This window comes from Macrosteles quadrilineatus, unplaced genomic scaffold (genome assembly GCF_028750875.1).
Source record: "Macrosteles quadrilineatus isolate MER2022 unplaced genomic scaffold, UCM_ALF_1.0 Scaffold_5__1_contigs__length_97177068, whole genome shotgun sequence".
In the NCBI taxonomy this organism is placed as follows: Eukaryota; Metazoa; Arthropoda; class Insecta; order Hemiptera; family Cicadellidae; genus Macrosteles; species Macrosteles quadrilineatus.
Genome location: NW_026542598.1, coordinates 52,891,878 through 52,915,143, shown reverse-complemented (window position 1 = coordinate 52,915,143; position 23,266 = coordinate 52,891,878). Strand labels below are relative to the sequence as shown.

General features: G+C 35.9%; 1 protein-coding gene across 1 annotated transcript in view; it reads left to right on the top strand.

Annotated features, from left to right (window-relative positions):
* LOC128995607 (uncharacterized) overlaps positions 1-23,266 on the top strand; it is a 31,240-nt gene that overhangs the window by 1,692 nt on the left and 6,282 nt on the right. The window contains exons 2-17 of the mRNA XM_054420624.1: positions 4,048-4,201; positions 5,483-5,604; positions 6,060-6,270; positions 7,105-7,284; positions 8,490-8,661; positions 9,711-9,901; positions 10,262-10,495; positions 12,479-12,630; positions 13,070-13,289; positions 13,524-13,658; positions 15,155-15,314; positions 15,519-15,655; positions 16,262-16,489; positions 16,993-17,124; positions 18,087-18,240; positions 18,810-18,927. Of these exons, the coding sequence (XP_054276599.1) occupies positions 4,136-4,201; positions 5,483-5,604; positions 6,060-6,270; positions 7,105-7,284; positions 8,490-8,661; positions 9,711-9,901; positions 10,262-10,495; positions 12,479-12,630; positions 13,070-13,289; positions 13,524-13,658; positions 15,155-15,314; positions 15,519-15,655; positions 16,262-16,489; positions 16,993-17,124; positions 18,087-18,240; positions 18,810-18,927 (2,612 nt within the window). The 5' untranslated portion in view covers positions 4,048-4,135. The remainder of the gene's footprint in view (positions 1-4,047; positions 4,202-5,482; positions 5,605-6,059; positions 6,271-7,104; positions 7,285-8,489; positions 8,662-9,710; positions 9,902-10,261; positions 10,496-12,478; positions 12,631-13,069; positions 13,290-13,523; positions 13,659-15,154; positions 15,315-15,518; positions 15,656-16,261; positions 16,490-16,992; positions 17,125-18,086; positions 18,241-18,809; positions 18,928-23,266) is intronic.

Below are 23,266 nucleotides of genomic sequence, written 5' to 3'. Positions count from 1 at the left end.
AGAGAGTGGGGTGAAATTAGAGAAGTTTGCACAATGCATATTTTTGGTTCGACCACGGGGCAACCTCTCGTTTTTATCAATAGGCTGCATTAAAATACGGATGGTGATCTATACAATATGTACAAATTTATTAAAATCATGATTAGCCATATTTGTTGTAACTTATTTGGCTATTAGTTTAAGCTAAGGACTCGTTTTAAAATTTACATTTCCAACAATTAAATAAGTTTGTAGTACCAGTAGTTTTAGAGTGTTTTTAACAGTAAATGTCACAGATAAACATATTTGGTGGATATTGTTTTGCTTTTAAATAATAGTAGTTTTCAGACTCGAAAGTGACTTACTGTATAGAGGGGAGGGATTGTATTTGTGAAGAAAGCTTTCGAGTCCCGCAATGGCACTTTTGAGACGAGTGTTAAACATTATTTTTCATTACGATATCGAAAAACTTGTAAACAACATGAATATTTTTGTTTATTCAACTTATTATCGAGAAAAACCCGAACTCATAACGCTGAGTTTCCGTGCTTATGTCGAGGTAAAAAACAATGCAACAGCTGATCGGTCTGCACCGCTTATTTTACGTTTAGCAAGTGTACTTTCGTGTAATCGTGTGTAGAGTAATGACAAAATTATTGTTTAATATGCCTAAGGTAAAGTTGGTTCCAAACACAGTTATTTATACTGATTCAGTAACCTTCTAAGATGGAGTAGGCCTACCAATTAATTGTCTCGAGTAAATTATCAATATATATTAAGAATTCTTTGCAAAAAGAAAACTTGTACTAAAAGCTTGAAATTTCTTTTCATAATTGATGCGGTGAGCCAGATTTTGATAGTCAAAACCAATTTAGTTATTCTTGCATATCAACGATATACATACAGGCATTGACTATATAACCACAACTGTTGTGGTTATGTCAATGATACAGGGTGATTGATATAAGTGTGCCAGCCGTTTTATTCGAAAACCATAAGAGATATCAAAAAAAGTTAAATGTTAAGTGCCTTGGATTTTTTATTTTAAAAACTGTAGTCAAGTCGAAAAAATTATTTTATCCGCCATTTTTCCAATATGGCCACCAACTTTGATTTTTCTTATGGAACACCCTGTATTTCATGATGTATTCCGGTAGACAATGTAATTTTAAGACGATTTTATTCTTGTGATTGTTTTCATAAACCTAACCGTTTCAAAGATAATAATGGTTAAAGTTGTGAAATTTTGAATAGTTTTTGAATAAAACATCTGGCATGCTGGTTGCTTAGGCCTTTATCGAAACTCTTTCTTATACCGAATTTTTAAAACTTTAAACATTATTATCTTTGAAACGGTTAGGTTTACAAAAAAAAATCACAAGAATAAAATCGTCTTAAAATTACATTTCCTACCGGAATATATCATAAAATACAGGGTGTTCCGTAAGAAAAATCGAAGTTGGCGGCCATATTGGAAAAATGGCGGCTAAAATAATTGTTTTGACTGGACTAAAAATTTTAAAATAAAAAATCCAAGGCACTTACCATTTAACTTTTTTTGGTATCTCTTATAGTTTTAGAATAAAACCGCTGGCACACTTATATCAATCACCCTGTACAGTATATCATATTAAAGGAACAGTTTTCATCTTTCAGAAGGAAAGCCTGTGACCTTGTCCTTGTTATGTCTGTTTCGTAGCTTATTTATTTAGTTACTCCTAATCTTATTTAAATTCTTGTTATTGTTTCATTGATGTTTGTCTTATGTAGTGAACTTATTGTTCTCACATAGTTTATTAGTTACATTTTGTCCAAATAGTTTATTTTGTTGTAGCTTTCTAAATCTTTATTCTTAACTTCTTATGAGCTCCAAATTGATACCTATTAAATATTTTGTCGTTAGGAATTCAATATCGTACATTGTTGTTGTTATTATCTGTACATGTCATTACTTAATGTTTTTGATGTGTTATTTTTTGTTGAAATGCTGTTTTCCATCTATACTAATGTGTATTTACTGCAGTTATTATGTGCAATGGACATCACTCTACTCTTGTGCCTACAAACATGTAATATTTGTAAAAAAAATGTATATGCGTTGATATAAATAAACAAATGCATACAATCTTTTACAGTACTTAAAAGACTTTTCCAAGATAAAAATTAATCAGATTTTTATTAAAAAAAAAATCTTCTAATGAGTTAAAGAATAAGGTGTATAAAAATTATAGCTACATCTTTAGATTTACATTAACATTTTTACATAGGAATATTCATTATTGCATACTCCTACAAATGAAAATTATTTTTATAAATATATGGTAGATTTCAATGTAGTATATACTGGATATGGTAAAAAGTCGATCAATACTGTGATTAGATTATCAGATCATCCCGATCATCATCAGACAATCAAACCCTGTTGAACATCATTCTGTTAGGACCTGATCTCTTATGATGAGTATTGGAATATCCAATCACAATTTGGTTACATCTTCAGGGTGATTACAAATGAAATAGACAAACTGTATATTACAAAAATTCTATCTCATTTGTAATCACCCTGTGTAATTAATTATTGCATGCAATGTTAATTGTGAGCACCGGTTTTTATAATTTTTGCTTACAGTTTTTTGTCAAATGGCCATTTGTATTTTATTAATTTGTAGATTATGGGGTTTATTTTTTAAATTGTTGAATGTTTTAGAATATTTTAATAGTATAATCATCATGTTTGCTGTTATAGATAAGTAGGTACAGGACCACATTAAGTTCTGGAATTTACTATTGAACCATCAATAAACCCATTCCAATGTGTCAAAATAGAAACATTTCCAAAAACTAATTAAGTTACCTATAGATATTTTTACCTATCAACGATCATGAACCCGTTTATAATAAACACATAAAGATGATTTATTCTAAATTAATAAATTACTAGCAGAGTACCCGTCCTTCTTACGGGGGTCGGGGTTAACATAAGTATAAAATGCTTATTGCAGTCATGGGAGAGGACACGGGTTAAGAAAATTTGGCTCTTTTAATTTATATGTGGATTTTTTTTTCTCATTGTGTACCACAATCCAAACTTTCTTGCTTATATTATTAAGTAGGAAGTAGGATTCTTGAAAATTATACATGCAATAATGCATAACAACTGAGCAGTACAACATTGATCAGCGGTGCTTCCCTTCAGAATTTACCTGTTTTCAACAATACGCCACTTTTTATTAGATGAAAATTATATTTCCAGCATTTTATTTTATAAAACTCCATGTTGTATAGCTATGTAGCTTTATAGCGTTGTAACTTTACCCTTCAGTGTGTGGTTGTCTGATAAAGGCTGAAACACACTATGATATGGTAATTGGTGAGTAAGGTGGCTCAGTTGCTAGCGTCGCGGACTTCGGGTCCAAGGCAGAAGTGTCGTGGGTTCGGATCCTGGTCACTGCCACAAACTTTTATCAGTACAGTTCACCTTTGTACTGTACCGGCTCACCCCTTGCTTTGCTGGATACGTTCCACGCACAGATCTGTAGTCTATGTGGACAGGCAAATACAATGTTAAAAGAGGCCGCCAACCTCTTTTTAATAAATAAAAAAAAAATACTGTCCGGATGCCCTCGCACATACTCTTTGGGATGGGGTAAGAACCATAAATTGGCAGTGGTGGTGAGGAGGAGTTAGAACCAAACTCCTTTTCACAGTTATAAACATTTTTACACAGTAAAAGATGGTCAGTAAGTTTAACAGTAACATTTATACTAGTTAATATGTTTATCTATACCGTACACTGAATCTATTTTTTCCCTTATAATGTAAAATTAGGATTTGATGTCAGTAATATAGTGAAGATATAATGCCATGGACTAATTATAATTTGTTTATATAAATTATCAGTTATTTCTGAGAAAAATTTGTGAAAAAGACTAATGTGCCTATTAATGTCTTCTTTAAGACCAATGCCGGATTGCAGAGCAACTAACAGTAGAACAATATATATAGGTAGTTGAAAGGATTATAACATTTAATCAATACGGTACAACAAATAATCCACTATTGATTTAGGTATACCGGTAATGAAGAGATGATGACTGTAGGCCAGTAACTGAATGTTAGCCCAGACAGCTTGAGCCAGACTTGGTAAGCTGGTACTATGGGCAGTGCCTCCTCCAAGTTCAAAAAGTACCTCCACAATGGCGATGAGTTTGCTGCTATGCAGGTTTGCCTATATTCTTTATTTTGATCTTCAATTTTTGAAATAGTATATTTCATAACAAGAGTATAAAATGAGTCATTACATATATTTGAGATTGAGACCATGTTTGAAGTGTGAGATTTATCGAGCACTTTAAATGGTTGAGAATATGTATAAACCCACTTTCACTTGTGTTTTGAACATTAAGTTTCGCTACACTACAAAGACTATAATTTTTTCTTGAACATTACAAAACTCGTAGCATTTTCAGGTTATAGCATCAATATTAAAAACAGTTAATATTTCCTTTGGTTGTAGGTACAGTTGTGGTTGATGTTGAAAATTAAAACAGTTGACAAAACAATAACAAATCTTTCTATGTTTACGTCGGCAAAATCCAAAAAAGATAGTGAACATTAATTTTCCATATATTACTAGAACTTTAATACTTTACCTTAAATACCTGAAATAGTAAAATAAAAAAATAGTAAACAGTCTCTTGTCGTAGTAAACAATGTAATGATGAATTTTTGCAGGTAATAAACATTTAACGAAAACAGGTTATTTCATAGCAGGCTAGTGTAGCGAAAAAAGTAAAACGTTGTAAAAGTATGTTTTAATTCAATGATGGATTCACTTTTGTGTAGTGTAAGAAGTGTGTGAATAACATCAAAATATCTTCTGTCAGAGTGATCCGTTTGGATGTAACGTAATGTGGATGTAATGTATGTTTGAAGAGCCATTCCATACTACGGAATAGATGCCTTTTCGGCTTCAGATTAGAATATCATTAGTCAAAGAATCATAATAATCCCAAGAAATATTTCATAACAATATTTAACATATAAGAAAAGAGATAGAGCAGGAAAATTTTTATTTTGAATGGGTTGAGATTTTAAGTTGATGTACCTTATGTGAGCCTTATAACATATTTTGTAGAGTGACCCAAAATTACCAATTGATGTTTAAATGGAATTTTTTACTCTTTTTAGACTATAAACTTTGAATATTGGTCGGTTTAAAACATATTATTTTTAAAATTCAGACGTTTTTTAAAGATAAATTGTAATAGTTTTTACTCTTGTCAGGGTATAATTAGATTAAGGAACCTAGATATAAATTAGATATAAATTGACCATGTACCAGCTTGGGAATTACTTTTGTAATTATTGTATCAGGTGTTATGTACAATGTACAATAAAGCTTTGTCTATTATTGCTCAAATGTATCAAATGTGTGCTAAAACCAGTTAACCAGTCACCTATGGTAATTTGTTTCTTTTGAGTCTGTAATCTTTAATTGCAGGTTTTTCAAAGTTCTCCTGAGCTCAGAAAAAACTTAGATCCAAATTTGAGCTACGGAGAGAGTCACAATCACAACACTGCGCTGCATTACGCAGCCAAGCACGGCATGAAGCATTTGCTCAGGTGAATATAAACATTAGCATTAAAAAAAAAAAATTAAAATACTAGCCAGTCAAAAGGGTGTCAACTTCATTTGGGCTTCTGTTTTAAATTTTGCTTAATATAGTAAAGCTTCCTTTATTGGATTTAGTCTCAAGTTTTGATTGAAAATAAAATCTTGCTGAAACCATTATGAAATGTGTTTATATGTACTGATTGAAATTAGTAAACTTTTTTGGATATGTCCAACAGTGAATATATGAGAGTTTCATAGTAATGTACAAAAACCATAGGTTTTGTAGCTTCAATTAGTCTCTTAAATCATTACACAGTATAACGTCTAAACAAATTATACCCATGTAACAGCTTAATTTTATCAACTAAAACTATATCTATATTGTAACTTAACTGTATTCCTAACAAACGGTTGAGGCAACAGTTATTTTATCCATGTCTTTAAAAACTATTTTTTGCTTCAGAACTTTTTTGAATGACCTGGGAGGCAATCCGAACAAGAAGAACGGAAGTAATGAAACGGTGCTGCACGCCGCATGCACCCTTGGTGTGCACAAGACGTTCTCGGCACAAGAGAGGCGTGCAGCCTGTGTAACTCTATTATTGCAGTGGCGTGGTGCTGAACTAAACTCGGGAGATGAGAGAGAGAAGGTGGATTTGACTGCTCAAGATAATGTAAGTATGATTTTGTGTAAGAATTGGAAAACATGCAAAATGTAAAAATATAGATATGCTGCTAAAACATTCTCTTCCACTTGAATGAGAGTTAAAATAAGGTTTTGTAAATTAAAAAAAATATGGTTTGTTAAAATGTTACTATTGAAACTCTCCTTAAACTAATGTCATTTAAATGGGGAATAAATATGACATGTTTAAAGCAATATTTTATTTAAAATCCAACCAGACGAAATAGGAATTCGCTTAGTCTGAAGAGTTGCTGTGGTAGGGGTACGTTTTTACAAATTGTCATTCTATATTTAGCTTTAATTTTTATCCTCTCATGTTAAACATCTAACTACTAGAAAAAGTTTACTTCTAACAAATAATCGATATAAGAAAATATTCTCCAAATATCAAGATCAGTGGGTTTAATGCTATTTCGTATGAAATGGAAAGAAGAAAATGACTTATGTTGGATTTTGTGTTGTGATAGGATTTTGGGTTTTCATAGTATGTTTATTTATATTTTAGGGAATTTAAGCAAAATATTGTAACGTTATTTATTTGTTTAAAATGTAAAGAAGAGTTTTTGTGTTTTCATCAAACGTTTCATTAGCATTTGTAATTTTACTAAGATGCCTCGAGGAGCTTTCGAACACAATGAAAATAATAGGGCACGCAATGCAAATAACAGTGTTATAATGAGAAATAATCGTTTTAACCCTTATCAATTAAATATCAAATATATCACAGATTTTGAAGTTACAAAGTGACGCATGCTGCTAGTTTATCTTAAGTTTTATCTACACAAGGTTATAACAGCCTCAGTTTAAATTTTCCTCCTAACAGAATGGCAACACTGCACTTCACCACGCGGCCGTGGCTGGACTGCAGCGTTGTGTAGAACTGCTGTTGGCTCACGGTGCTCCGTTGTTTGCCGAGAACAATGACAAGTTGACTCCTTGCGACCTTGCGATGAGAGAAGACCATCACAACATCGCAAGGCTTCTTGAATCCAGGATGGTCTTTGTGAGTCTCTTTTTGTGGAGTTTGTTTACTAACCAACAGTATATTTTCCAGTTGTTTGTTTTCTAGTTGATTTTCAGTTGTTTGTTATGTTCCAACGCCAAAAAGTATCCAAAGATAGAGTTTGAACAGTTTCTTCATACCTCAAAAGGTGTAACTTCTTGTTCATTTACCTCAGTTTTTTTATAAAGCAGTGAAACTGAAAAATAAATACACATACATTGGCAAAAATAATTCCACGAACATTGTTCAAAAAAATACGTGGGTTATCCACAAAGTTAAGAACGTTTCGTTATGACGCCGCTAGGCGTGCGCCGATCTCGTACATTTTGGTGCGTGCGCACTCGGCAACTCTGTCGGCGTCCAGCCGTGACAACGCGAGCATTCTAGCGCTGCCCGTTTTTTCACAATTTCAACTTAAGATGAGCGCTGCGATTAAAAATACCACCAGTTAAAGGGTGCGGTCAGTGATACGGTTTGTGTTGGCATTAAACTTAAAATCGATAGACATTTATCGACAAAGGTTTTAAGTTTAAGGAAAAAAACGTAATGATTGAAAGTTCTGAGAAAATGGTGGATTCAGATTAAAAATGGCCGATCTGACGCTCATGAGTCATGACGAAGCGAAGGGCCGACGCCCGAGCATTACGACTGATGGAACTGGTCGCTAAAGTTGATGAAAAGGTTCGCAAAAACCGCCGATTCCCGATAACGGGTCTTTTGCTTTGTTGCGTGACAATTTTAAACAACAAAGTCCATGCAAATTGAGGAGAAGTTTCGGTTTTAAGTGTTTTCCAACAAAAACCGTATCACTGACCTCACCCCTTAACTGGCGGGATTTTTTATTGCAGCGCTCATCTTAAGTTGAAATTGTGAAAAAACGGGCAGCGCTAGAATGCTCCAATTGTCACGGCTGGATGCTGACTGAGTTTCCGAGTACCCACATACCAAAATGTACGAGATTGGCGCGCGCCTAGCGGCGTCATAATGAAACGTTCTTTACTTTCTGGATCGCATAATATATCAATTACTATAGGCATAATTGTTTTATGATAAAAAAGTCTAAAAACTAATCCAACCTCAAGAGGATTTTACCACATATTAGCAGTGATAAAAATCATCTGCTAATCAAAATTTAGTTGAGTATCTGAAACAAAAAACTCATCTTGACTACTCTAAGGGTAGGCTATTGGTTTTCGTGTTGGCAGGCGGACAGCAACGACACCATCAACGAGGCACAACTCTACGGACCTGGGGAGGAAGTTTACAGCGGACTAAGGACGCAGGATCTACAAGAGGCCAAGGATCAGCTGTTGGTAGAGACTTCAGACATGCTCAACATTCCCCTCTTCACTGCTGAAGCTCTACTCAGGGACAATGGTATTATCAGTTTACAAAAGTCTAATTTAGCCTTATAGTGAAAATATGAATTTTTTTACGTTTTTACTTTTTATGGTGAATGGTTGTATGATGAGTCCATAACATATAAACCTGATGCTTAACACGTTCGCTGTGAGCCACTCACCGCGGTGAGTACTCTAGTTCCTTTATGCCACTCTGAGCGTTCACTATGAGTGTCAGCAACCAGCATCGCCTATTCAATTTCTGCGCAGCAGCACACCGGGAAGAACGGATATTTTTATGTCTGCGTTTAGCTAGGAATGGGTGTTTTATTGTGGCGTAGGTTGGTAGTAAATTTCCCCTCAAAATCCCCATCTGGCAAGCTTAGAAATCAACTTGTTGTCCTGTCTTTCTCCCTCCAATTGGCAATACAATGGGACCGGCTAGTTTTCTAGATAGTGCTGCTATCCGTGAGTGTTTCAGCAAACTGGGACCCTCATCATAACGCAGCACATCACCGCACATAATTTGCTATTCGTCAGACTGAAATATTTGAAAGCCAAACTGGTTCCCTCGACGCTGTGCTCCCCCCAATTTGGTGGGTTGCAGCGAACGTGTTAAACCTAGGGTGAAATAAACAGGGAGATCTCTAAATGAAGCCTAAATTCTTGGTATTTGAGCCTAAACTCTGGTAGAGCTTATGGATATGTAGGTAAAGTGTTCCAAGACCAAACGAGTTACCAAATGTAAATCATCATGAGACAATGTACTATCTTTAGAAAAGCGCACATTTTCTTTAAAAAGTATAATAAACCTAACAGCTACTGTAACTGAGGTATCATGAATCTTGTTTTATCTCCTGGTCAATCAGTGGTATTTTCAACTGCCCTAAAATTGGGATAGATGGCATGACACATTTCAACATTCTACTATTATCTCCAGTTTCTGACTCATAGAAAAAAACTCTCTGTAAATATAAAATATATTGCTGCTATATATTTCAATTATTAGATAAACCATTGCTGTCTACACCATATTATAATTTTATTTAAATAATACATAAATAAACTTGGATAACATTATTACAGAATGGTCGCGAGAGTCACTGCTGGAAAAGTGGATGAAGGACCCAGTGCAATGTTGCCAACTCGCCGGAGTACAGCCACCAACGTCGGCCTGGCAACAATGCGGAGGTGAAAACACACGAGTGCCACTCACGGAGATGCAACAAGATTCTGTAGAAGATAAAAACAAAAGTGATCAACCAGAGGATATTTTCGTAAGTTTAAAATATTAGATAAGTATAAGGCTATAAATTCAATCTATATCATCGTGATCAATTTTCTGAGACAAATTATTATATATTTGATGTGTGGTTAACATGAGTTATACATCAGACACCTTTTAATGATAATTACATTTAATATGACTTTTTTTAAAAGAAAATTTGTAATCAGTCTTTTAAGCAAGGTCACCAATTCGACCCCGAGAAAACTCAGAAGCATTTTGATATTACTAAATTGGATTTAGTTTAGATGTCCTTGATCATTGGACTTTTAAAAGATAAATAATCCTGACTATAGAACCAGCGGCTGGTCTGAAGAGCTAATCTAATCTACATATGTTTGTTGTATTTCAGTGTGATATATGCCTGATGGCGGTGTCTGCGTGGGATGTCCCCGCCGCGCTGTCGTGCCTCCACCGGTTCTGCTCCGCCTGCTGGGAGCGTTACCTCACAGTTCGTATCCAGGAAGGCGATGCTCACCACATCCTTTGTCCTGCGACCATGTGCCACATACTGGTTCCACCGGAACTCATAGAGAAACTGGTCAGTCCGGAGGTGGCTCGACGATACCTGCAGTTTGACATCAAGGTTAGATTTGGTAGAAGTAAATCAGTTAAGAAAATAGATACAGGTTTGGCTTGTTCTAACATTAATCCCCTCCCCCAAAATGTGGTTCTGTCTTCTGGCTGGCTGTGGCCGAGCGGTTCGACTATATTGTGAACTTTTTTGTGTTTAACCCATTGCAACTTTTGTTTTGTTTTATTTCTATATTTGGCACATTTATCAATCATCCAATCTTTATTTTTATCCGATCCTCCTTGTGGCCGATTTAGTACTATGAAATTGCATGCTATTCCCTCATGACTAGACACCATAGCACCAAAATCTTATGTAGTAGATCCAATAGTCAATGGTAGTAGGCTACCTTTAATGGAAAGATGTGCCAGGCTTTTTAGGCACTTGCACTTGACTGTACTTTCTAATAATTACACAACATGCCATTCAGTTTGCCAACTCATACCTCCCTGATTCATGTCTTTAATTGTCACGGTACGATGGAAGGCCTGTCACTTATATATAGGCCTATATATTTGACAGTTCTTTGCCAAATATTTGTTGTTGTGTTTTGGGAAGGTGACAAAAAGTTGGGTGTATTTCTAAAGCATCAAAACAAGTAATAGGTAGCCTTGAAAGTTTGACAGTGATAAACTTTATTGATTTATGATATAACCCAGTTTCAAGAACAGTTTCAGAACAACATCACATTCAAAATGGAAACAGAAGAAAACCACCGTATAAATTTCCTCGATTTAACCATCACAAAAAACAGCACAGGAAAGGTAACTATTGGAATATATAGGAAACCCACCCAAACGGACCTCATAATACCTGCCGACTCCAACCATCCATATAATCAAAAAATGGCTGCCTTCCGTTCATTAGTCTATAGGCTATTAAACTACAACCTCAACGACCTGGAATATGCAAAAGAAATTAATATAATAAAAACAATAGCAAAAAACAATGGATACAACCCCACCATAATTGACCCTATTATAAACAAAATGAAAAGGAAAATAAAACACGGGCCTGAAAATGAGACTACAGCCCAAAACCCCAAACCAAACCCAAAATATATATCAATCAAATACACTGGCAAAATATCAGAGAAAATTGGCAAAACTTTCAAGAAATCTGGCTACACACCTGCATACCAAGTCAAAAACAGTCCTATACCACTATACGACATAGAAGCAAGTACAAAGGCCCGACCAATAGAAAAAGACAGAGGAGTGTACAAAATAACCTGCAATCCACCATGTTACAAACAATATATTGGCTACACGAATAGATCATTTTCCCAACACTTCAAAGAACACAACACTAGTCACTACAAAAATCCCACCTCAATAGTAGCAAAACACCTCAAACAAAACCATACTCATTCAATAACATTCCCCGATTCCCTTACTATCCTGAACAGAACCCAGTCAAAAACCACAGCCAAAATACAGGAAAGCTACCAAATCTATAAACAAGTTACCGAATCTGGACCCGACAGCCTACTTAACGTAAAAGAAGACTTCAATAACTCAATCATTTTTAAGACCATGTACGAAATAGAAACTAACCGATTTGGCAACCCCGCAGAAATTAGACAACGTCGCAGATACAACAATTCTGGGAAATCCACACCCCAACCCGTCCATCCACCAGACACTGTTTCTGTCAGTCTAACAACGGTCCCGGCACGAGTAAACACCCCGCGCTCACAACACACGCCCGCCGCGCCGTGAGTGTAAACAAACGCTACGATGTGAACCGGTACAGTGACTCTCGTGTATATAAACTGTGTATATATTAGAATGTAAGTGTAGGACAGTGAACTCTGAAGATGCCACAACCTGTGGCGAAATGCGCATCAGGTATCAAAAATCAACAAGAACTTCATGGCAACAAAAACCAAAAATGTAATTGATTAAAACTTTATTGATTTTTTCAGTCAGTCGTAAATACTTCCCTTGTATAGGCTATGTTATTAAATTATTATTCTCCATTATTTGTGTACAGGCCTTTGTAGAGACCAACCGCAGTATCAAGTGGTGTCCGATGGCTGGCTGTGGCCGAGCGGTTCGACTACCTGAGATAGAGCAGATGAGGAACCAACCTCAAGTGAACACTTCACATGCGGTCGACTGCGGCAATGGACACTTCTTCTGCTGGTTAGTATCATTTCTAGCATCATTGTCGTTTGTTGTGCCTATTGTGTAGGCCTACTTCAGAGCTCATCAATCTTCAGGTACTTGATGAAAAGCCAGCATCCTGCCTATGAGCTCTGCCTGAGGCAGCTGTTCACTCCTTAACATGGTTCCAAGGGGACTTTCCTTTCCAGTCAGCTCTGTGCAGTCAAACATTATATCTCTAGTGTCCTCAGTTCCAGATCTATTAATCCTCAAGCAATGTAGGTTATTCCTCAATAACATTGACCTCTGATAATCTCTGTGGTCTTTTAAACTTTCTATTTTCAAAATTTTTGAGGTAACTACTTAATACGGGGATGACAGAGCAGCTTGCTTACCCTGAGATACTAAAGTCCCTTCATAAGCTCATGAATTGGCTGACCATCCCCTGTGACTTCCTAACCTCACAATTTCTGTTAAGGGAGTGTCTGGGAGAAGCGCATGCACCAAGTGGCTGTCAACAGTGGCGCCAATGGCAGAGCAAGATCACACAAGTCAAGCCTGAGCAGTTGCAGACGACGTGTACAGAAACTGAGGACGCTGCCAACTGTCTCTGGCTCGTCACCAACTGCAAACCTTGCCCCAACTGCAAGAGTCCCATACAGAAGAACGAGGGCTGCAACCACATGAAATGCTCTAAGGTCAGTGTTTGTTTTGCAAGAATGGACAAAATATGTTGTTAGTAATGCAGATTTAATATTTACTAATTTGAGTAATTTGAAACTTTTTTGTTAAAAGTAGCATTTTTAGGCAGTGTATTTGATATTGTCTTATTCTGTTTGTCTCTTATTGACTTTCAAAATATCTTAAAATAATCCCTATGTTTCCAATATCAATAAAAGAAGTTCATTACCTTAGGGTTATTTTATGTTCAGTGCAAGTTTGACTTCTGCTGGGTTTGTCTGGAGAGTTGGAAGAGACACAGTTCAGCAACCGGTGGATACTTTAGATGCAACCGATTTGAAGCGGTTCACAAGGCAGATGAAAAACAAGGAATTCTTATTAGTGAGGTGAGAAAACTAAAAATATCAGTATTATAGTTTAGAGATAATGAGTTGAAAAAAATGAATTTCATAACAAGTTTTATATGATCGTGTCAATCTGAAAGATTGAGGGGTTTGAAATAATTGGATTTAGCTATAACGCTGGTGCTGGATATAGTTTTGTGATGTTCCTTGATATTTGTTGAGAACATTAATTTATATTGAGAAAATAATTGACTAGGACTTGGGGCCAGACAGGATGGTGAAGATCACAAATCTAGAAAAACCATACAACATTGTTGACAGGGATGCCTGGGACAAGGGTGAACCTGAATACATGAAAAGGGGGATCACTTGGTATACGGATGGCTCGGAAAAGCCAACGGGCTGGAATATATGGAGTCAGACCCAAGGCGCAGTTCTGCGTAAGCCTGGGAAAAATGGCCACTGTATTCCAGGCAGAAGTTGTTGCCCTGTCCGAGTGTGCAAGAGTGTGTTTGAAGCGCGGTCTTATAGGCCACACTGTATACATGGACTTGGCCAACAAAGCAGCACTAATGGCACTTGACAGTTTTGACTTTACCTCCAAGGCTGTATGGGACTGTCATCAGGCCATGAAAGCCCTGGGAAAGAACAACAGGGTCATCCTTAGTTAGGTTCCAGGGCACAAAGGTATTGCTGGTAATGAGGGAGCTGACAAGTGGGCAAACAAAGGAGCTGAAAGCCCGCTCATGGGTCCAGAGCCGACGTGTGGCATTGCTTACAGCACAGCACGGAGAGCTGTTCGCCAGTGGATGGGCATAGAACATCGAAGGAACTGGGAAAGAACAGAAGGAAATGTATAGTCAAAGAGAATGCTGCAGGCACCTACAGGTGCGATAGCAGCAGATGCCCTTGGGCTGAGTAGGAAGACCCTGCGGAAGGTGGTTGGCTTTATTAGCGGCCATTGGGTATTCCATGGACATTTACACAAGATAGGAATTCAAGTTGAAAGCCTCTTATGTTGGAAATGTGGGGAGGAGGAGGAGACAGCATTCCACGTGATATTTATGTGCCCAGCCCTACAAGGTCTGCGCATGAGATCCCTTGGCCTCTTGACTGGAGATCAAAGGGAAGAAGGGGTCACCATAGTCAAAAGGATCTCATGGTTCACAAAGGACCTGGGATTTGACAAAGAATGAGGACCTGTGAATGAGGGTGCACAATAAGCTGTTCTAGCTGCACTGCAATTCCATGGTTACTTGAAGCCTGGCCCTCTATAAAAAAGGACTTGGGGATGCCTGCTTAGATCTTGTTAAACTTCTCCCATCTCTTTTAAGATTTTCTCACATCTCTTTCCTGATAGAGGGTTATGTTGCAACTAAATATCATCGGTAAAATTCTACACTCAGGTATTTTTTTAAGATTGTAGTTACTTTTAAAGCATAAATTGAAGCAAATGAGACACGCATATGTAACACATTCACATTCATAATAGGGTCGTTTTCAAATTTGAAACTGACCAGTTATTTAATTTGTTTCAGGCCTTATTAAGAAATCAACAGACAACACAATTAAATAGGTTCCTTCATTATTATACCAGATTTAGAAATCATGAAAATAGTAGAAAACTTGAGGAGGGTCTACTAACAGGAGTGAGGAAGAAAATGGAGAATTTAGCATCGTCTTTGAAAAAAGGAGAAGGTAAGCAAAGCGAATACTCATACAAAATATCTTTCTTAGACTTCAGCTAAAAAACAAAGTGAATTTTGAATGGATATGTTCATAACTAATTACACCAAGCGAATGGTATGGGAGTTATGGATCATGAGTGGTTTTTTTGGCTAAGTGACTTTTTTCCTTAGAACTTAATGATATTGAGCTATTTCAACTATTTATTAATTTCAGTGCCTGCTGAGGTGAAGTTTGTAGAGGAGGGAGTGAGAGAGTTGCTCAAAGCTCGCAGAATTTTATGCGGCTCTTATGTCTACGGATATTATCTGGAAGACAACGGTTATAGCAGAACTATTTTTGAATTTATGCAGGTAAATACTAATCTGATATGATCATGACTTTCCAATGAGTGTTGAATCCAATGAGGCTTTTCTTATACCTTGTCCTCTCTAGCCTATAAATACTATGTTATTTTGAAATGTACAAGAAATGTATAGTGTTTTTCTAGCATAAGGGCAGGCAAATAGATTCTGTTGCTAGGTATGAAAAAATCAGTTTGTTTGGCTGTCTAACTTAAAGAATATGTAAAGGAATCACAATTGCAGGAAGAATATTAATTGTGCTACGAAAACATTCAGTTCTGATTATTTTAACATAACTTAGTTATGTGATGGCCGATAAAGCAAAATAAGTTGAACAGTTAACGATTATACCACCTAGATTACACAGATTTCTGAATATTTTTGTTTTATTACTAAAATAAAAAATATATTACTAAAAAATTATTACTAATATTTTTAAATGATGAAACAGGCATTGTTTGATATAGGCCTACTTTAACATCAAACGATGCATCCGACAGTTTAGGTGGATTAAAAATTCAATTTCTACTTTGATATCTTGTATGAAAAATCAAATGACATTCACTTCAGTTACGATAAACAACAATAAACACTGTTCATTTGGAAATTTTACAGAATGAGTTAGAAGAGGTTACCGAGCGGCTGAGTGAGATGGTAGCAAGACCTTATCTTCGGACTCCACGCTCGGTAATCGTGCAGACAACAGCTCTTGCACGCAGGAAGAGACATGAGTTTGCACGAGCTGTGTCTAAAGGCCTTGTTCCTCCTGAAACACCTCCTACGCTGCGCAAACTACGCAGACGAAACTATCGGGTTGTTGCCATAGACACTAACAATGATGCGGTAAGTTTTAAACAGAGGTTTTTAACTGTGTTATTATATACAGTTGAGTTATGAGAGGTCGAAATGTTTCTTAGACCTCGGTTCAAATATTTCAAATACTTTATCAACACTTTATACATATGTATTAATGTGGTGATATTTATCTTATTCAGCTTCTGATCAGTCAAACTGTTGTACAAAAAGACTGAAAGGATTGGTGCAACTTGACAGCAATTAGCTCAAAAACAATGGTAGGTTTTGTTAAAAGTTTGATCCATCTGTTGACAAATATTTTGAACTTGATTGAAAAAATACATTTGGTGTAAAGTTTTTCACCAAAGAAAATATCCCGTTACCAACAGAAAAGTTCACTGGATGGAACTAATAGGTTATAACATATTTTTATCGGGCTCCAGCCACAAAAGAAAGCAAACGTGCTTAACATATAGCCTAGGTTGTTGATTACAGGACTAATAACATTTACGATGGCGTCAGATAAAATATTTTTATAACTGTTTTGTCAGGAGCAAGTACAGGCCATCGCTGAGTCCCTGAAGGACCTGGACTCCAACAATCCGTGGGTGAAAGATGCTAGAGGTCGCCACAACAACCTCAGCGCCATCTACGATTGGCCAGACTTTGACTCTGATGATGAGGTGGGACTGCCTTCTAGATCTCACCCCTTAAAGTCAACTGTTCCAGTAGTGTGACTATAACCAGTCTATGACAAATAAATCTTGACGTTTTGTAGTTATAAACAGGGATAAGAGATTGTCAATTAAACTGCAAAATAATTTTAAGGATTTTACTTGAATTATTTTGAACCTGAAAATTAATCAAAGAGACTTAACAATACATGTATTAATAATGATAAACATTTAATACAACAATTTCTCCATTTTCTTGCAGCACAAACACTTTCAACAAATGAGAACTCATTCAAATTATAATAGTGCTAGCTAGTATGGTACATTATGCAAGATTTTGAGAAAATGTCTCTAAATCAGAAATAAACTGTTCTATCTTCTATGTACTAAATTGTGGAAATAACCAGAGGAGTTACAATTGCGGTGTTTTCTCGTGGCAAACAGCATCTAAAATCCTGTAACTTTACTTTAATACTTTTCATTAAAATTTCAACCATACAAAGTAGGTAACCGGTACCACAAAATAGATGTAATATGTCCGAAAGCACTCAATGCTGTAATTCCCATAAAAATATCCAATTGTTTAAAACTATGGAACTATGTTGTGAACCCACTTATGAAAAGGTTAAACAGTCCAATTTTCCAATGGTTAAGTTAAGAGCTTCTCCACCCCTTCAACTTTTGAATTTATGGACCAATTTTGTTTAGTTAAAAAGGTGTGCAACAATTTTCATGCTGCTTTTATATCAAATGCCCATTGTTATTGAGATATTTTAAAAGTGCTAAACACAATGAGTAAATAGCAAAATAAGCCAGATTTCAAACAAAGTTTCTTAAATCAGCTTTCTACAGAGAAAGTAATATGTCAACTGATCACTCTCTTGATGGTTAATCTAATATTTATTAACAAAAATGCAATCAATTCATCAAATATTTTGTTTCAATATGAGTAATTAAGATGATGTTTGTAGGAGATGAACCATGCTCTGGCTGTGAGTCTGCTGGGTCAGTGTGTTCGTCTAGATTGTACCAAGCCAAGAGTGCGGAACCCTAGGACATGCGTACTGCATAACTACTGCAGTCTACACTGCAGCCAGATAGACAAACTGGGCCTTCACCCTGACTGTGAGTACATTGTAGTAGTTATCAGAATGTGACAGTTTGATTCTGGAAAATGCAGTCTCTTTTTGGCGGTTCAAAACCAGACCCAGCTATTCTTCATAATTTAAGTAATAAGAAAGGGCATTGGCTAAAGAAACAAATCAGTAAGAAAGCAACATAAGACTACACCGGTGCATGTAAAAAGATTAAAATTAAAAGTTTCCCTGCCTTATCATGTTTAACTCCATAGACCAAAATCATATTCACTTGTTATCACCACAACTAGAACTCTTATTTTTTTTTGTACTTGTCTATTTTTCAGAGAAGATGAAACAAAGAGCAGAGAGTGTAATTCAAACACATTTTGGGAAAGTGTTCCAAAAATTTTCTTTTCAGGGTTGTGATTTGGATTTTCATTTTGGTGGCCCAATGCTTTTGGGTAACGACTGTAAAAGTGAAAATACTATGAGATATGAGTTGCTCTATTACAATAATTTTTCTCCCAAATTTCTGAAGAAACAACTTTGTTTGTTGCATTAGATGTGTTACTGTTGTTTTACTCAATTTACAGTTAATGCAGTTAATTCTTTCAGCCTACCAAGTGAACGTGACAGCAGACTATAACATGGACTTGGTCATAGCTCTGGAGATGTCTCGGTTACAAATGATCGAAGATGAAATGAAGCAAAGGCAACAGAATCAAGAGCATAAGTGAGTGAGATATTTAACATTACTTTAGATCAGTTTTGTCGATGACTTGTCAATCTGCAATGATTTTGAAATACAGTAAACTCTTTGGTTCTAACACCTTGACAACACATCCTTATCCGAATGTAAAAGTCAGAACCATCTGAAGTTAATTAATTTGACACTAAAATCAAAAATGAAATGCCACGATAGCTGTTCATACTTATCAGCTTTATACAAACAGATTGTGATTTTTTTTCTTACAAGGGTAAGGGCAAAGTGGAGGGTTGGAGTGTGTAAATCATGGTGGCCGTAAGCAATCCGAACCGATTTGAACAAGGTCATACTTGGTCAAGAGATACTACATTTAATCAAAATTAAAAATTAAGTAAGGCCATACAAGTCTATGGACAAGAATTTGGATTCCTTAATCAAGTAGATATTAATAAATTAGTTAATGGTATTTTTTGTGGCTATCTCAACTGATAAGACAACACTTAATTTTCTTGTCTGTTTTTAAATATACAAAAATAGACTAGTAAAAATAGCTTAAAATTTACCTATACCTAGAAGTAATTGTAATATAATTTCTGTTAATGGATTCTTATGTAAAAATGGCTAAAAAAACGATGGTGAAAAGTCTACCACTCTATGGAGGTGCGTTGGCCTTGTATAAAAGGTTTTTCAAAATGGCTACCGGAAATATTTATGTTTTTAGCCAATAAGTCCTAAATTATTATAGGTAGCTTAAATAAGTAAATGAGTAAATTTTAAAGAATTAAATTGCGCAACTTTTGGTATAAAATAAGTTAAATTAAGGTAAGTACTTACATTTTTACAAGAAAATAATGTTTTAAAACAATTTTAATAATTTATTGTAATTCAGGGACCTTTTGAGTTATGGATTTAAAGTTGGCAACAATGTTTGTTTTGTTCCAGCTGAGAGTTCTAATTGTTGTTGTTATTATTTCAACATGTTTCTAGTTTACTTTCATGAGTTTCTTGTTAGTCCCCCTAATAGCCCAGGCAAATTAGACATATGCTCCCCAAAAAATCGTCTAAAGCTGGAAAGTGTTTTAATACATTTTGGGGGTCCCAAATAAGACTCCTGTGAGTTTGCGACGGATTCTGACGTCTGCTTAAGTTTTGGGAGTCGAAAAACTATGAAGATTTTGCACTTTTTTCAGTTTTTCGCTTATAACTCCTAAATAACGAATCCTAAGGAAAATGTTGTTCAAAGGTGTCTTTTAGTGCATTAAATTCCGCGTCGATTGATGTTAAATACGTCAAAATCGGCCGAGCCGTTTAGCCGCTGTAGCTTTTCAAAGGTGGGATATTTTCATCAACATGGCCAAAAGGTTGATTATTTGACCAGTTTTCGACTTACAACTCCTAAACGACGCATGCTATAAAAAAATGCACCTGTAGTTAGTTTGGAAGACACAAAATCTTGCGTAGAATTATGATTTTGAATGACTAGATAGTGGTTTATTTCATGGTAATCATCCAAAGGTTTATCGAAGAATGTGTGAAGGGAAGGGTAGCAAGACCCCCTATGCAATTTTAAATCTAATATTGTTGAGGGGGTTACAAAAATTCTAGGATTCGTCCTAAGCTCCCATTTATACGATCCCATCTCTGGACACTCCGGAATGATGTTAAGCGATTCTAATATATAATAAGATATTACAACGAGAAAGATTTTATTAAATATAGCAAAAATGTTATTTTTTAGCTTAATAAACGAAAGATGATAATGGGACGGATGTATATAGTTTTACTATCTATTTAGCCTATTTAAAAAAAACGATTGGGATTTTTCGTAGTTTTTACCATATAACTTTTCTACTTCTCATCATTGGTATCTTAAGAATAAGGATTCATTCTTTGCTCTTATTGGTCTTGCCACAAATGGTGACATTCGGTACCATCTTTTTCGTCAGATATCGAATTGAGATAATCGTGCCCCTTGCAAGTCTTTCAGACAGTAGTGCATTATATCCCTGCATTTCATATGGAGCGAGAAAATGTAAACCTTTTTTGCTTTTTAACATGTACACGATGGTCGAGATAGGTAGACGGAGTTGAGAAGTTCATGTTGAACCGGTGGATTAGCCGTAGCGATGGGAGTTAACCCATTGACGTTAATTTTCCATACCTATCTCTCTAAATTAAGTACAATTTTAAATGAGCTCTAAAGGATTGGTGGATGAGCAGCCCCTTTTGTTACAATCAAAGTCAAAATTAGTTGAAAGTGTCCTCTAGAAGGGACCAACCCTCACTTCATTTGGATATTTTCTGCTCCCAACCATGTATAGGGCCAACCTGCTTCTGCAACTTCGCCAAGCGTTGTAACCCGTCAGAACACAGTGAGATCCACATTGATTGGAGTAAACAGCATGAGTAGTTTTATGCTAATTGAATAGTTAGATTTTCGACTCTTCTACATCACGCTTTCTTCATCAAACTGCGCTAGTGGGTACGGACCTATTTTTAATCCAAAGTATGATTCAAATTGAGGCTTGGATTTAATGTGGAATATCACGTGTTGACTGAGGGGGCAGATTCTTCTTTAACCTTTGCTGTTACCATCACAGCTCGCGATTAATGTCACCACTTCCTTTTATTCTGCACAGTTTATGGTCATTATAGGCTTGCCTATTTACGATTTTCTTGCAAGCTGTGCCTTTCCATTATGCTTTATACATATCTCGCGTTGATGCTATCATATGGGATAACTGCTGAGCTGATTGACCTGAGCGAACTATTTTCAGTAAATGGGTCGTGACACTGGAACCATTTGATGAATTTCTTTTTGATCCCACCGTATCCGTGGAGTTTATATTGTCAACTTGCTGATAATATGTTGAAGAGGTGATCCCACAATATACCTTAACTTGATGGGTAGAATTCACTGCGATGGGCCTGCCAGCGAACCATCGGGCTAGGTCCACATCATTGATTCCCCTATCTCGGAAAAAGCTCTCCACAGTAAGATGTTGCTCTCATGAGCACTTACTTGTTCATAGGCCATGCTGCACGATCCATGACGTCACACTAGTGGATAGATTCACTGCCATATCCCCTATGTTTTTGGTAATTAGGCTGGTTGTTTGCCAGATTTCAATGGTAAGATTTTAAACTTGACAAGCATCATCTGATCTAGTGTTAACAATCAATAGCGGTTAAATGGTGAAGCCGATCTTAATAAATTGGAAAACATTCTACGCAGACGTTTATGCTCTTCAAACTAACTACAGGAACATTTTTTCTATAGCATGCGTTAGAAGATGTAAGCCAAAAACTGAAAGATGAATACAGGGATAGATCGTATATAATGGGTGGTTGGGATGAATCCTAGATTTTTCGGAACCTCAGACAACAATATTAGACTTAAAATTACATAGGGGGTCTTACTCTCATCACACCTTATTAGATAAACCTCTAGATGACCATCATGGAATAAACCACTATCTAGTAATTCATAATCCATTTAAGGACAGGATCTATGTTGTTACCAATTTTATTAAAATTTCCCAACTTTAACTTTAATACTTTTTTTCAATGAAATGGCGTCCATACAAAATAGGTAACAATCAATTGCCGTTATTGATTAATAAAAAAACATAATACGCAGAATTTTGTGTTTTCCAAACTAACTACAGGTGCATTTTTGTATAGCATGCGTCGTTTAGGAGTTTTAAGCCGAAAACTGGTCAAATAATCAACCTTTTGGCCATGTTGATGAAAATATCCCACCTTTGAAAAGCTACAGCGGCTAAACGGCTCGGCCGATTTTGACGTATTTAACATCAATCGACGCGGAATTTAATGCACTAAAAGACACCTTTGAACAACATTTTCCTTAGGATTCGTTATTTAGGAGTTATAAGCGAAAAACTGAAAAAAGTGCAAAATTTTCATAGTTTTTCGACTCCCAAAACTTAAGCAGACGTCAGAATCCGTCGCAAACTCACAGGAGTCTTATTTGGGACCCCCAAAATGTATTAAAACACTTTCCAGCTTTAGACGATTTTTTGGGGAGCACACCCTATATTTGATCTAATTTGCCTGGACTATAAGTATGACCATTGTAAAATAGAGAAATGAATATCGAAAACCTGTTTTATTTGTGAACAAATTATACACGACGGTTGTGAGGTGTCATATCTCACTGAAAAAGGAATTGAAGCAATACACCGACCTGTAAGGCAAGGAAAATAACTGAATTTCATGTAATTGTTGGTCAAAAAGTTCATAAGAAATGTAGGGCGCAGTTTATTAATTTAATATCTCCATTCAGAAAGCAGGATGATGAAACCAGTTGTTCCCGTTCGACACGTTTTAGTGAAACCTATTTTGA